Consider the following 16,773-nt stretch of genomic DNA (forward strand, 5'->3'; position numbering starts at 1 on the left):
AAGTAAATGGACACTTTTTATTGAACTTATCCCAAACGTAATATACATATCTCAACTCACCTTCAGGTTGTGACTCTGATTGTGATTTGTCTTGAAATAGGGCGATAAGGAAATGCGACCTTATGTTTAAACATTTTTGTATTCTTGTCTGTTTTTTCTAATGTTATGTAAATATGGGAAGTGTTGTCAAAGTGACATGACATTGTTAAATTGGCCATTTGGTCTATTTTAAAAATAATACAGCTAGAATGTCTGCCTTTCCTGGGAACAAAAAGAGTTTCTTCTATCACAAAATAACTCTTTGCACACTCTAAGAACTATTTAATTGAGGACCACCAATTGTAAACAAGTCAGTGATTTATCCAGCGGTGATTGGTCCACTCCTTACGAGTCCCGCCCATGCTACAACCAGCCCCTCCCCTATCCGCGCTATGCGGCTCATAAACGTGGGGAAACAACAAGCATTAACTTCACCTCCCCTCATTAAAAACAGCTGACACTGTCTCTACTCTGCAAGTTAAGGTCACAACCGAAGAGAGGAGTTCAAAACTGTTTCTTAAACAGGTGTCAGCAGTGCACAGTCATCTTTCCTCCTGCTGTATGCGGCTGTCTCGTGCGCTTCCGTGACATGAAAACAGTCTCGCACGCGCCTGATTCCGTCGCCATCACTTGCCTTCCACGAGCGGCCACGATGGTTAAATGTCCTGTTTAATGGTCGAGGTACGTGAATTGTGACTTTACATTGACAAGTGCCAGCAAAAATAGACACAGGCATTTTTGTTTTGCGGTATTCCTGGTAACAAACACATTCCTAATGTGGTCATGGAAAGAGTTAAAAAGTGTCATTAGACTGTACTGTAGTGAATGTTGTGTATGCTACGTGCTGCTATGGCACTAGTAGCCTGTGACATATTAGAAAATATTGTTTTTCACACGTTTCCACTTCTAAAAGCTGCAGTGCTGGGCAACAGTAGACCTTGTGTATTATTGCAATATGTCAGGTTGGTGTATTGACAGTTTTACAGCAGTCAACCTGCAGACCACATGAAGGTGTTCAGTGAAGGCAGCTATGATACATTATAAATTGTGTGTATTGATTTTGTTTATTTGCTTAAAAGATCTGAATACTTGATAAAATATTTCCCAATATTCACATGAAGCTGTCCTAGTGAAACTTATTTTCATATTTGAGCATATAGTCAATTCTGGACCCCAGTAGTTTGTAAGATTTGTTTTAAAATGCTGTTAACTGTCTTTCTCCACACTGAGTTTTGAGACACAAAGTCCATTCAATTTTCAACAATTCAACAAGGGCCACTTTATATATATATATATATATAGCTTTCTATCATATCTCGTGGTTTCCTTTATCTGATGGAGTTTACTGGGTTGTCATGGAGATTGTTTAGCTGTCATGGCCTGCATAATGGGTAGAAAGAATGCAGTGTTTATTACTTGTTGATTATTGGAGACTGTGTTCACCAACTTTCTTGCAGAACGGTTTATTACATTTCCCAAGTAATATTGTTGCGAGTTCTTGTGAACATGCGAGTATAGAAATGGAGGTCATGGAAAAACATTTGACAGAGGGCGATCTTTAAACATGCAACAACCACGTGGGCTGGATGAAACGTCATCACGTCTGCTTTTTCTCCATCCATCCATTTCCTTTGTGCTTGTAAACAACAGTGTGCTCATTTTGTACATCCTCCTACTTAAGATACACTTTTATAACAATTTCCTTCAGAGTGGAGACATTATACAAAAGTAATGTGAGATAATAGAGCACTTGTTATGTCTCCACCAGGTCAGCTAGGGTACCTGGTTTCTATCAAATATTAGGGCTGCTCGATTATGGCAAAAATAATAATTTCGATTATTTGGGTCAATAATCGTCATTGCGATTAAAATACGATTAATTGAGCAGCCGTATCAAATATGTACATGTTTCTCTAAACCAGGGGTCTCCAACACGTCGGTAGCTCGCGGGCAGCTTTTCAGTAGCTCGCCGCTCGATTATTGATTATAGCGTAGTAACGTTGCTTCTTGATTTTTCGGCCACGGCCGGACAATACCGTTTTTTTATTTTAGAATTCTTTCTGTCACACGAATATAAAATTGGTCGGTGACGCAGAGATCAAGGAACAGACGTGACAGCGGCTGGGCGACACCACACACGGAGCAGTCTGCTTTCTCCAGCAACACCAGTCCAGAACCAACAGCAGAATGACCCGCTCTGAATCAGGCCGCGTCGCTGCGGCTCAGAGACACACAGGGAGGGATTTGTGTTTTTGAAAAACACTCGTTATCGTAATGTCAGGTTTTTGGTGGATTTAATCAAGTCTTGGATTGCAGAGTATGACTGTCCTCTTGCTATTTTCAGTTGATAAATACGCGTGGACAGTTTGTGAAGGCAGGAGGAAAGCTTCCGCGATCACCGTCTCCTCTCCGTTCCTCCAAGCCCCGCCCCCTCCTGAAAATAATGAGCGACAGGCTGACAGTGACCCGATAGAAACTTTATTATTCACTTAATCACTGAAATATAATGAAGCTAACTTAATCTCATACATTCATGGGATTCATGTAACAGTAAGACAGAGAATGTAAGTGTGCACCCACATGCACTATTTTTGTTTTTATAATGCTGTTGTAAATACTCCTGTTGTCTGCTGTGTTCAGACTCAAGTCCTGTGTGTGATGCCACATTCAGGACATTCAGTGTCCTTTTTTTAACAGAAGACCGTGGCTAGAAGCTGCAGCTAGACTGCAGAAGTATTAGTTTTTTGTTTTTGAGGATGGAAAAATGTCACACACAGATATAGGGAGGCTAGACCTATACAATTAATTAATTATGGTTTATAATTTCATGTCAACACGAAGAAGAAGAAAAGATGGCTGCACTGTTCAGTGTCAATCCTGTGGAGATGGAGGTTATAAATCTCCAAAATCATGTTCAGCTTAAGTCTCAGCAAAACTCACAACATTTCTGGAGCCTTGTATACGCGCAGAAAACTATAAGAACATTCACCAAGCAGCACTGAACATGTCTGCTTTATTTGGTTCTGTATACATCCCTTTGTGAAGCAGCTTTTTCTGGCATGAATGAAATCTAAATACAGAACAAGACCGACTGATGAACATGTAAATGACTCTATTAGTGAACCTAAGTGGGTCCAGCATACACCTGTATGGTAGACTGACTCCATGCAGCGCCATTCATCTCACTAACTGTAAAAAAGAGTGAATGCACTTATTTTACACACGTGCCATTGATGCTTGCAAGGTGGTGATTAAGGCGATGTATTTACTATGTGGGCCATACTAAGAAGTGAAAACATTGTAATTTGCTCTTGGACATGTATGTGAATCTTCAGTGATGTACTTACTTTGTTGTCCATATTAATATGTTAGAAATTGTCGTTTTCTTGGACCTTGATGTGAAGTTAAGATTTTAGATAAGCTTTAGGTATTGCAATTTCACACAATAGTAGCTTAATTCAACTGATGAGTGCTATGTGAATAAATGTAAGCGATGCGATGCAAGTAGCTCTTGGGCACTTTCATTTTTTCAAAGTAGCTCTCAGGTGGAGAAAGGTTGGAGACCCCTGCTCTAAACCGATACTTCTTAGTGATTTCAATCAACTCTCTCTCTTGTTTACTATGCACACAGATGCTGAGCCATCATAACTATTACAGGCTTTACTAGTTATTAGAAATAGATGAGCTCATTTGGGAAATGTACTAAGCTAAGTCTGCTTGAAATTCTGCAGGATATGTATTGTGACACGGCTTAGAAACTGATCTCAGATAAGGGTTAAATGGCAGATTACCACACCATTGATGTGCCTTATCAGCTTAAACTCATCAGAAAGAGATAGTCAAGGTTCTGTTTGGTTTTTCATCTAGAGATTGATGAAAAGATTTGTCTGTCAACACGCATTACTTGAACAACACGACAGCATAAGTCTTGATCAGGCAAGACTCAGAAATTGATGGGATAATCAATTTGTAAGACGATATGATTCGTTAAAAAACAAACACATCCAGTACTATTTCAAGCTTTGGTTCTCTACCCTAGGCCTATTGGACTGTTGTTTGTCAAAATGATTTTACGCTTGAATCAGGTCTGTTCTGCGCTAATTTCCAGATTATTATTATTTCATTTTTTTAATGTGGACCTGTTATATAACCTTATAAAATGACGTTTTTTCCGATGCTTGGAACATTTGGCAGTAGATGGCGCATGTTTGAGATTGTGTCATATACATCTCTGAAAAACATTACGAGACCACTGAAGCATTTTCAGTTTCTCTGGTTTTACTATTTATTGGTATGTGTTTGAGTAAAATTAACATTTATTTTTGTATTCTATAAGCTACTGACAAAATGTCTCTGTTGTAATTCAACAGACATTGGAATGGAATGGCTGCCATACATGTAGAGATTTAGATTTAAGACATTTGGAGTATTCTCATTTTTTCCAGAGCTGTATCTGTCACAGCAAATCATTTCACTGTAGCTTGTACATCTCTTAGAATATTTAATGATTCAATATTACAGATAAAATGCAGTTTATTATCTAGGCTTGTGCCCAAAACTGCTCTCATGTTTGAGCTTAGGTTGGACCTGATTTTTTTTGATCATAGTTCTAGCTGCTTATATAAGAATGTGCTGCTGTTGTTTGCTTAATAATCGTTGACTGAATATTTTTTGAACAAAGGAAAGCACATTTAAGACGACACATTGGGCTCTAAAGGGTTTGTTCTAAACATATTTAAGTTTAAATCACTTTAAATCATAATGAAAATCACCTTAACTCTAATTGGGTCCTTAAGTAATTTCAACACCATGCCATTATTTTGGTGAATACGTCATTAAAGTATGAACACAAACGGCCCATAAGATTGGATCATGATGGAAACATAATATTAATGGCATGTACAATTGAGTGATTTGATCTGTTACAGTACATTGGTTTGTTACCAAAATGTTATTTAAAAAAAAAAAAAAAAAAACTTGTGAGTTGATCTTGACACAAAAACCCCTTTTTAATAATAAAAAAAAAAAAAGACGACGACTTAAGAACCCTGAGCCTAACATGAAGGTCAGAAACTCTCAAACGTCGCCACAACAGCTGGTGAGTTGTCACAAAAGTTAAATAAATAAGTCAAACTGATTATCATGTTATGGCCTCAAGATTCAGTTATTTGCATTCTTTTATCACAATCACTCAGAATTAGCATCATAATTTATGTTTTTTTTTCTTTCGATTTGGCTCGCATGAGAAAGAATAGTAAAGGTGAGATTTGGTGTGGAAACCAACTTCTCACACAGTGTCTATTTCCTCAGCGAGGTTAATTGATGCTCCTAGATAGCAGTGTGTATTTTGGGGTGTTGTAATAGTAATCCTGCTGCTCTCTCTTTCTCTCCCCCTCTCTCTCTGCCACAGAGGTGTGGAGCAGTCACACTTAAAAGGTCGGAGCAGGATGCCATACAAGTTTGCATGCTGGGTAAGTAAGCGCTAACTGACCTGAATACCGCAGTGCAGAAGATTGTTATTATATATAATGTCCCCGTATCATTGTCTGTCAACACTGAGGTATGTTTCTGCTGTCTATGCAGACACTCTACTGTCGGGTTGAATGGGTTTTGTTGGATAACAGTGTTGCTCGATACAGTAAGAATAAATGTTTAGTTTGACTCATGCCATGTTTTTTCAAGTAGTGTCTGGACTGGAGGCCATACAGGGTAGCTGTCTATCATAACTGCAGTCTAAGACCTTGTAATGTCGCTACATCTTCATTATGTCAAGCTTGTTTAAATGTTCCCTGAAATATAAACACAGATACAAACACTTGCCAATGTTTTCTTTAGACATGACACTGACCCACTTTTTTCTGCCAGGAAAAATGTGTCAAGTAGCATCATTAGGGAGAATCAAAAATACGGGTTTGTTTTGGAGCCGGCAGCCGTTCAGGGCCACTTTGTGCCATCCATATTTTTCTCATTTCATTTCTTTTCACACAGCTAGGTTTGTTTCCTGCACTTATTTTGTTCCAACCTAAGTCCCATGTTGTCATCTATAAATGTCACACAGATGGCTATTTTCGCCGGGGGCAACAAGAAAACAATAGTTTCCTTTGTCATCGACACTGTTGCGATACTTTGTACTGATGAAAGGCTGTTTTTACCCTTTCATGGTTATAGGGCTGTTTAGAGTTGTCATGGCTTTATGTACCAAGTTGGAATTAGTCTAGTTGCTGCTGATACAAACAGCGGGTGATGTGATTAAATACACTAATCACTTTTTCTGGTGATACTGTTGCTCAGACTCGGACTCGAGTCGTACTTAAGTCGCACACACAGAGACTTCAGACTTGACTTGGACTCGTGACCAAAAGACTTCAGACTCGACTTGGACTCGTGTGTTGGGACTCGTGAACAATCATTGTGTTTTCTATTTTTGGTGTATTAAAGGTGGGGTAGGTACATTTGAGAGAAACCGGCTCGAGATCGCTAAAATTTGAAAATACACAACCGGAGATAATCTGCTAGAGGCTGCTACTTCCTTATAGAGCCCGCCTCCTCCAACACACACGAACGCGCACATGACCAATGAGGGCACGAGATAAGTTTGTGCCCAGATGGAAGGCTGACAGACAGGTAGGCCATCCAGTTATTTTAGCCGGGCTCATTACGCAGACGTGCGCGCCTCTGTTACTACCTTGTAGTAACACAATGCCACCGGCGGCACACCTGCGGCTGTACCGCTTGTAATTAGGTTCAACTCCAAACATTTCGAACAAAACGCCGGCGGCACCAACAAAAGGAGCGCACATTGCAAAGTCTGCAATATCAAAATCAAGGATGCTGGCGCAACAACGTCGAATTTCATCAGGCACTTGAAAACTCTCCCGGAGAGGTCAGTCACATTAACGCATGGACGGTTAGCAAACATGTTTAGCTCAGCATCAGCTACGTAATGTTAACTTAGCTTGCTAATAGCTTTGTAACTGAATATTTGAAAAGATTAGTGAATTGCTTGTCACACTTGTTTGAGTTGAGTGGCGTTGACATCCAACTCTTGACATGACATAAAAAAGGTCGGTAACGTTAATCATTACCCGCTGCCACCATCTACTGGCTAACGTTAAACGTAGAAAAATACATAGTTACATACATAAATACATCTGTCTGTTTATAGGCAGGTTACAGGTTTATTGTTGACCACGTAACGTTAATGTTACAGGTTTATCAGGTTACCATTACACTGGGTTTGAGTGAGAGGATAGAGGAATATGTTTATTAATAGTAGACTTAAAAGATGTCATTAGAGACCCAGTGTAATTAAACAATACGGTTGCAGAGGTGCAGTATAGAGCTGTGCAGTATTCTTAACAGACTGGATAGCAGCAGACAATAGAAGGCTTATTACAACCAGAAGAAACATGAGACTTTTATTTTTTTAGAGACTTGAGACTTGACTTGGACTCGTGACCAAAGACTTGAGACTTGACTTGGACTTGCAAAAAAAGACTCGCTTAAACCGTATTCGGTCTGTGTAATAGTAAAGGGCAACAGCTTTTTAATTTTGGTACAGGCACAAGTTAGATGTCTCTAGTGATCTCTTAGCTCTTTATAGTACTAAAACATTTAAAGATGTATTTATTTATTCCACACATGGCAGTAATATTAAAACAAAACATGTTCACTTTACAAAACATGTACACTTATAATGGTTGTTTTTTGTTTGTTTTTTATAGCGCATGTTGGAAAGGAGCAGGGCGAAGACAATCGTATTTTACCTTCCTTAAAAGAAATGAAATGACCATAAAAAAGTAAAATAAAAGCAATATTCTTTCAGTCACAATTGCTTACAAAAACTGAAACATAAAACCAGAACACAATCAAAAGTGAACTTCAAACTGTCTAATTAAGCTTTCTTACATTTTCTTAAACATAAACATTTTATTACAGCCCTTTAAATCAATCGGCAAATAATTCCACTTCTTTACACCGACTACAGACACACATCTGCTTTAAAGTAGTACGTGCAAACTGATGCTTACAATGTCATTGCCTCCTATGATGCTCAACCTCTGAAAAAATAAATAAATGTTTTGTATATTTTCTGGCAGTATTCTGTTTTTTGCTTTATGCATAACTAGAAGAAAAAAAAGAATGTGTGGAAATATTCTTACATCATTTTACTTTAAACTGTAAACCTTCAAATCCAAATGTCAGTTCTTCACCAAACTAACCCTAGCTTAATTGCCTTGTTAATACATTAAAAAAACACTTCATTCACACTTCACATAAACAGAATAAAAACGTTTTGGTTACCTATTCCGCTTTTCTATCAATCACCAGCTCTTAGTTCAAATGAACCCCTCAATTCATCCAGTTAGCTGCACGCTGAGCGGAGGCCCTCACTCTTTCTTTGGAGACAGAGCGATAATTTCGCAAGATAAAACTACGAAAACTAAACCGGCGATGTACTCAGCCAATTGCTCATTATTCGTCCAATTGTCCAACCCTATTGTCTAATGATGTGACTTGTAATTTACCTGTCATCAAACGTATAGTCTGTATATAACAACCCCACAGGAAATGCACCAACAAAAATAAGCAATAATAAAAATACCACAACATTGTTATACCATTGTACATATTTACAATAGATGACATCACTGAATACAGATAAGAGCAAGTCATGATAATAAATAAAACATTTACAATACACACTCATACACACACCTACACCCACACATCAGTGCTGACACTGTTGGTTTTCAATGAGCCACTTTTTAATACTGTGCTTGAATGTGTAGTAGGATGAGGATCCTCTTATTGGTTGTGGTATTGAATTCCATTGATGGGATGCGTGGAATGAAAAGACAGCCTGGCTGAATGCGCTTTTCCTAAATGGGATGGTGCAGTCTCCCCTAGCCGCACCTCTAGTAACCCTGGTTTAAATGATCCTAAAGTACCTTCAAAGTTTAAAGGAAGAAATTGGAATCAATCATGTCGGCCGTGTCCGATAAATCAATTTGTTGCTGTTTGTCATTTGAGATACCGTGTTTTAGATATGATATATAACGCATTGCGTCACTACATAGACTATAATAGAATATGTTACTGTACAGCCTTATCTGCTGAGGCGTCAAAGCTACCACAAGACCAGAGTTCATTGAGTACACAGCCATGACTCTCCACTGAATAACCGTGCTGTACATGCTTCTCACGCTTTCCCCCAGAATGTATCTTTTATCCAAACGCTCTTTGTCTCATGATTTCTTGCAATCAATTCCTTGTGTCTGATATCTGACGTTCAAGGTTACGTGTCTGTCTGCGCCTGTGTGTGTGTCTGTGGGGGTGTCAGTGATTTAGTCTTCATGTGACTTTTTCTCAAGGGAATATTTCCATGGAAAAATGTAATGCTTGTAACAGTACATCCTCTATGATGATTTGCATGCGAGGAACACACGGGTCTTACAATCACCTCATTTTGTTGGTGTTTATTAATGCCTGGTTGTCACCGCCACAGGAAAGCCTTTGGGTTTGTTTGGGATATTTATATATTATATATATATATTATATATATATATATATATATATATATATATGGACAACAGGAAGAGATTGTTTTCAGTCTCCAATAAATGTTAAGTTAATCTTAGTTCAAAGCAGTTCATTTTAGGACACTTAAATCTGCACAAATACAAGTATGACTTTTTGGGATTAAATTGGAGTTGATAGAAAGTGGACATCTTGTTTAGATAAGTTCTGGATTTGTTTACCGTTTATTCAATGGTGCTTGCATTAAGGTCTTTTTAGATAGGTAGTGACGTTACGCCTCTGTATCATTTATGTGTCAATTCTGGCTAGCAAGAAACTCAGGGCTTCGAGATGGTAGTTTAAAACCAGGGGACACAGTACACTTTTTATATATAGTATATGAAAATTCGACTGACGTTTAGATACTACTGGGACCCCAAAGCAGAGACTGACAAAAAATAAAGTTTCAAAAAGTTTAATAAACAAGGTAATCCAAGGCAGGTACTGACGACAGGGAGCTTGGCTGGCCGTAGTAACCAAAAACAAAGCTGCGGAAAAACGTTTCCGACCAAAACTCAAAAAGAACTCCTTAACTAACTACAACAGACTCCAGGCTGCAGAAAGGGACCGCGGGACAGCATGAAAAATACTCTGGCAGAGAAGTGAGGTGAGGGCCAGGCTCTTAAAGAGCAGGTAATCAAGTGAGTGGGGACAGGTGTGCCTCATCTGCAGCCAGGAGTAACCAGCCACGCCCCCCTGTCACACACCAGCCCTGCAGAGACAGAAAGACAGAGTAGTGAGGGGTAAATGGAGCATACAACAAGTTAAACACAAAAACAACAAAAGCCCCATGCAAAACATAACATCGACATTCTTTTACTGATTCAGTGTACCTGGAAATAAGTGTGTAAAGGAGCTTGTACGCTCAAGGATATAAAAAAAGGTACGCACACTACTATCACTGACAAACTCAGATATTAAACTGATTTGTTTGGTAAATAATACTCTATGGAAATGATGAAAACATTGTAAAAGCTCGGTCCAGCCCCTTTTTAAAGCAAGTATTTATACATTTTGGTCTGTTTTATCTAATAAACTAAAGCACAGGGTTCGTACGGTCATTGAAAACCTGGAAAAGTCATGGAAATTCAAAATGCAAATTCCAGGCCCTGGAAAAGTTATGGAAAACAATATTTTCCCCAAAGTTTTGGAAAAGTCATGGAAATGTATCGAAATAATCTGCGGTCGCGAGCTGTTATGTACCCCTAGCCCGACATGGAGAAGAATTTTTTTTTTATTTGAATAAAAATAAAATGTTTTGCGAGATCTCGCAAAACCTTTGCGATATATCGCAAAAAAAAAAAGTTATTGATCCGCGAAATTCGAATCTGTCAATAACTCAGCTCAGAGGAACGTGCATGTCCCCTCGCTCTGAGTGTTTTCTTGAGGTGTCTTCACTTATGTGAAACCCTTTTATATATACAGTCTATGTGTGAAACCCGTGCCTATTGCCAAGCACTGATGTTATATCTTTATATTTAAGGCCAAGCTCAAAGTAAAATCGATGAACCACTCCATTGTTGTGGTTTCTGTGTTGCCGTAGCAGCCGAACTGACCAGGAAGTACTAAATGAAAAGTATTGCGAGATCTCGCAAAACATTTATTTTATTTTTTTTCTATTTTATTTTTTTTTTCTTCTCCATGTCCCCAAGGGGGCTGTGTGCTCGAGTCTTCTTGCCTGTCGGGCAGCTTTGCTGCTCCGGGATGAGGGTCAGCGACATTATCTACGGTGCGTTCGTTAACTGTGCGGAGTCACTGTGGCACAGACTGAGCCGCTGGTGAACAGCTGTTAGAACGGGCCGTTCAGGTGTTCAGAGCAGAGCGGCAGAGCGTGATGTGAACTGAAACGTTTTTCTGTCGCAATATTATTTAAAGGGATAGTGGAAATCCGCGAATTTTGGGTTTAACTTATGTATTTTTATTAAAAATAAGCATAATAAACAATTTTTTTTTATTTCATGCGCCTAGTTTCATTTTATTTTCAATTGTACTGCTCCCGACCACGCCCTCTCAATGAAACGAAATACTTCGGGAATCGTCGGGAATCTTCGGGTGATGACGAAAACAAAGGAAGACGGGCACAAACAATGGCGGACATTCAATAGAATTTTCATGTGAATAGCCGACCTTTATTATGGTGAATAGATGTGTTTTGTATGGCTGTAGTGCGACAGCAAATGCGACAGCAAATGCCACGCCTAGCGTGAGCTATGCTTAGGGACCTACCAGTCAAGATTATTTGTGCGTAGGGGTGCATCATCTGGCGCCTGGTCCTGGTCATCCTCGCCATTGCCCATGCCGTGAATTAACTCCATCACCTCGGGCTCGGGCTCGAACAAATAAGGACGTAATGGTCCATCGTCTGGCTCAATATTCTCATCATCGTCGCTTACTGAACCGGATTCAGATTCAGTTCCTAAAACTACATTTCATTTTCGTAGGAAAGCCGAGAGGATGTTTCTTACTCGCTATCATCACTGGATACCTCGTACAATCCTTCTTCTTTGTCTGGTATATTTGCCCTTCCACGTTCATTCTGCATTTACGCCATTGTTTGTTATCGTTTCGTCTTCCTGAGTTTTCCTCACTTCCGGTTTGGCTGAATCGATAATTTCGTTTCTAAAAAAGTTCGGGGAAGCTGCAATAAAGTGCTTCTAACATGCGTAAGGCAATTATTATATATTTTTAATCAGGTGTGATTGTTTTGGTACGTAATTATGCTTGTATATAAGTTAAAACGAAACTATTTGGGGTTCAATTTCCACTATCCCTTTAAGGAATCGTTGAGCTAGCTAGCATACATTGTCACTATCTGCTAACGTTAGCTTTAGCCTTCGTTTTCTAATAGTTTTTTTCATAGGCTATAAACAGGTGGTATAAGTATAGATATTGTACTAGAGTAAAAGTAGAAGTACTCAGATCTTGTACTTAATACAAGTATAGTACTCAGATATTGTACTTGAGTAAAAGTAGAAGTACCAGAGTGTAGTAATACTCTGTTAGAGTAAAAGTCCTGCATTCAAAATGTTCCTCAAGTGAAAGTAGAAAAGTATTCTCATCAAAATATAGTGAAAGTAGCGACAGTAAAAGTATTCATTGTGCAGATTGGTCCATTTCAGAATAATATATATGATATGTTTTATAATGATTGATCATGAAAGTGTTCTCAAAGCTGGTGAAGGTGCAGCTAGTTTGAATGACTTTGTATACTGCAGGGAGCTTGTGGATTTACTCCAGGTGGAACTAAAGTCTGATTTAACACTTGATTAGATTTCACATCATTCATCCAGATCTGTGAAGTAACTGAAGGTATACATACATGTAGTGCAGTAGAAGTACACCATGTACCTCTGAACTGTAGAGGAGTAGAAGTACACCATGTACCTCTAAACTGTAGTGCAGTAGAAGTACACCATGTACCTCTGAACTGTAGTGCAGTAGAAGTACACCATGTACCTCTGAACTGTAGTGCAGTAGAAGTACACCATGTACCTCTGAACTGTAGAGGAGTAGAAGTACACCATGTACCTCTGAACTGTAGTGAGTAGAAGTACACCATGTACCTCTGAACTGTAGAGAGTAGAAGTACACAGTAGCAACACATTGAAATACTTAAATAAAGTACAAGTATCTCTAAATTGTACCCACGTATAGTACTTGTTGAGCTTATAAACTTAGTTACTTTACACCAGTGGCTATACAGATAGAAAGACTAAGCCTTGCACAGAGGCATGAAAATACATTTTCAAAATGCTCAACAGCCAGAATGATAAACTGACTGCTCCACAATTAAAATAAATGCTTTTATATATTTATATTAGATGTGACTATTTGGCGTTTCTGTTTATTACCTGCTGCTTTAGTTGTTCTGACTGCTAAAATCCTCTTATTCCTCATTTTAAAGCCGATATTCCGTGGGGTGGTGGGGTCAGGGGCTCGGATCCTTGTCACCTTTTTCATACCTGATGAGTTTGCCTCCCTGACTACAGTTGCTTCAGCGAGTAGAATCTAGTAAGCCTACTATTTGATTTGTTTTAGATAGGCACAACATGTTTCATATGCAGACCTGATTTTCCTGTTCCATGTTAAAATAAACCATTTTCAGTGGTCATTTTTTTTTGGTCATGGAAAATGAGGTGAAGGTCATGGAAAAGTCATTGAAAATCATTGGTGAAAAAGTCTATGAACCCGGAAAGCATCACAAAAGCAGCACTCTCTCCATTGGTCACTTAGGCCCATTCCCAAACCGCCCTCTACACCCTACCCTTCCGTTTGCGCGTTCACGCGGAGGGTCTGCCATATTAAGTGCTGTTCCAAACCAACGAGTGTGGAGGGGGAGTGGGCTATCAAGCCCTCAAACAGCGAGTCTGCATCGGTGCTGACTTGAGACCGGTCTCTACCTGACCGGTCTCAACGCTGTGTGTGTCCGTCAGGAAACACGCTGTTAACAAGTAGTTCCAGCAAACATCCACTGATAAACTGCGATGTTAACAACCTCATGATAACCTCATACGTTTTAACTTAGGATCATACCTGTGTTTAGTCTAGAAAAAGGTAAATGTGTGCATTTTTATTATAAAGTTGCAAAAACTAAGAAGCTTATAAACATCAGGTTTAAAACTAAAAGAGCTTTACAAAAAAGTAACACAATGAAAGATGTTTGGAGTTTTATTTGAGTTAATAATTTACATTTTTTGTCTAAGAGATGCTGATTTGAAACCGTTGTTACATACAGTTACGGCATTTCCTGTTTCTGCCGGAGAGAGGGGAGGCCGTCCTAAAGCTTGCTGCTGTGTTTACTCCCTCCATCTGACAGGAGGGAGCCTCGTTGAGCTGCGAGTGTGGCTACAGACGGAGTTCACTCCGTCACGGAGGGGTAGGGTCGAGGGAGTGGTTTGGGATTGGGCCTTAATCTAACAGGAATGTCATCAAGTTGGCCACTCTGACAGCCCCTCCATTTAGGTCTCTTTCCAAAGCCCCCACAATAATCATAGATAATGTAAACATATAAATATAAACTCTCTGCTACATATTTTACTTTTTTATTTATATTCAATTTAATACTTAATATTCCATGCCTCACATACTTATGTATGAATAATAACTTGCTTTATATTGGTTACTGTACATTTTGTAATTCAACATGTATATTTTCTACTTTCTTGTTTATTTCTAGTCTTTACATTTGTATTGTACAATGTCATGTCTTTGTATGCTGCTGCAACACAAACATGTCCCACATTGGGATCAATAAAGTACTTCTTATGTTATCTTATTTAATTTCGACAAAAGGAAGTGATAGGATAGAGTCCTGCCCCGACCTCATCAACTGGATTTTTGTCTTTTTTTCCCCCTCAAAGCATTTGATTGATGAATTATTGTCCGGATATAAAGACTCTTTTACCATTGGTTCCCATGCAGTGGATCCGGGTTTGAATCCGGCCTGGGACAATTTGTGTAATCCCTCTTTCATCGCTGTCAATCCAATAAAGACACTGGTCGTATTGAAACAAATCAAAAGATAAAAGGTGTGTTTCATACATTACCCACTCTAGCTTTTAATATTAGACAACAAAGGTTTTGTGTGAGGATGAAATGACTCTCACTGACATCACCTGACCGTGGAGCCAAGCCCCTCCGTCGCTCGCACACATCCTATTGGTCTGCTGTCGGTGTAGCAACATATGAGTGAGAGAGGAGAGGAGGGGCTTCTGACTCCACAACAACACCGGCGCGAGTAAGACCGTAGAGAGGAGAGGGAATGCGGCAGAAGGAGGGAGCAGACCGTCAGTGAGAGGGAAAGAGACGGATCCTCTTTACATTGTTTCTCCTGCTTCCTCACCCTCCGAGTCTTTCTATCACTCTGCTTCCATTCACTTCTAATTCCTCTGTCACTCTGTCTTTCCTGCTACTGAGCAGTCTTTCTTCTTCTGTCCTACATTCTGACTTGTTACTATCTCTCTGTCTCTCCTCTTCCTCACCTATGGACGGTGAGCTTCTCCCCCTGTCTTCTTTCTTCTTCTCTCCTTCTGTTTCTCACTGTCCTTCTTTGTCTCCCCCTTTTTTACTTTGATCTTTCCCTTCCTTGCACCTCGCTGTCATTCATCTGTTGTCTTTGGGTGCGAGGATGCCAGTCCTGGAGGGGCTCTGGGGTCCCGATCTCCGGATGCGGGACTCCGGTCTCGGGGCCGATGTGGGGGTCTGTCCGGATGAGGCTCCCAGCCCGCCAGTCTGGGGGTCTCTAAGGACACCTCCTATCACCTGTGGGGGCCTCTCGCTGGCCCTGGAGCTGCCGGCTCTCATACGGCAGCTCAGGGCCGTCTGGAGGGCTCGCAGGGGGGGCCCCCGGGGGCCAGAGAAGAGCCAGACGAGCACTTGGGTGGAATCAGAGAAAGAGGAGTTAGAGGAGGTGAAACAAGGCGTAGAAGGCGGGAGCGCTCATCTGGAAGGTAAATGTCTTGCACACAATACATGTTACAAGTACAGTAGATCTACAGGGAGTTGGTATCTCATGAATACTTAATGTCTAATGTACGTTCTCATTTGGAATGCTAACTGTAATGAAAACAGAGTGTGGCTTCTCATCGGAATTCTTTGGGCACATTCCTACAGGATTTTCAATGATTTGTATAATTTATCTTTACAAAACAGTGCTCGTTTACTGGTAGGTCACTCTTTGAATAAGGGTTTTCCGGCCTTGTTTTTGCTTGCATTTGTTTGTTTGACTATTGAATCTTTGTCACGTTTTCATTTTTGATGCGTTTGTATTTTGTGTGTTTGTAAGTGATGTGGGTCGAGGCGAAGTTAAGAGCTTTTGAGACGCCGGTCAGAGTAGACAGTGGAGTGAGGGATTTGTGCTCTAATGACAGTGTGCTACCATCTGCCGAGCTGTTCTGATGAAACTGATGTGACGCCATCAATCAAGCCGAGTCCGTCTGTCTGGAATACAACACTGGTGACGCAAAGTAATGCTGTGATGAGTTCCAGAGAGAAGGGATTATTTTACTTTAAACCAATGTTTAAAATCAACAGTAATGACAGCAAATAGGTTCATCTTATATTTGACAATGTAAAGATATGATTTACATTTTAAAGATGACTTTGATTTTAGCATATTAACAAGACTTGCAATAACACTTTAATCAGTAATCAGAT

The 16,773-nt window shown here is 39.7% G+C and overlaps 1 protein-coding gene across 2 annotated transcripts in view; it reads left to right on the forward strand.

Annotated features, from left to right (window-relative positions):
- The first annotated feature begins 456 nt into the window (after window positions 1-456).
- The window catches only part of LOC117440049 (3',5'-cyclic-AMP phosphodiesterase 7B-like), a 28,243-nt gene continuing 11,926 nt past the window's right edge, over window positions 457-16,773 (forward strand). Inside the window, exons 1-2 of one of the 2 annotated variants that reach the window (XM_034076265.2) lie at window positions 457-720; window positions 5,450-5,510. In XM_034076265.2, the coding sequence (XP_033932156.1) occupies window positions 700-720; window positions 5,450-5,510 (82 nt within the window). In that variant the 5' untranslated portion in view covers window positions 457-699. Of the gene's footprint in view, window positions 721-5,449; window positions 5,511-15,351; window positions 16,068-16,773 lie in introns of those variants that run through there. The other variant, XM_034076264.2, reaches the window with a different exon arrangement.

Source organism: Pseudochaenichthys georgianus, chromosome 24 (assembly GCF_902827115.2).
Source record: "Pseudochaenichthys georgianus chromosome 24, fPseGeo1.2, whole genome shotgun sequence".
NCBI lineage: Eukaryota > Metazoa > Chordata > Actinopteri > Perciformes > Channichthyidae > Pseudochaenichthys > Pseudochaenichthys georgianus.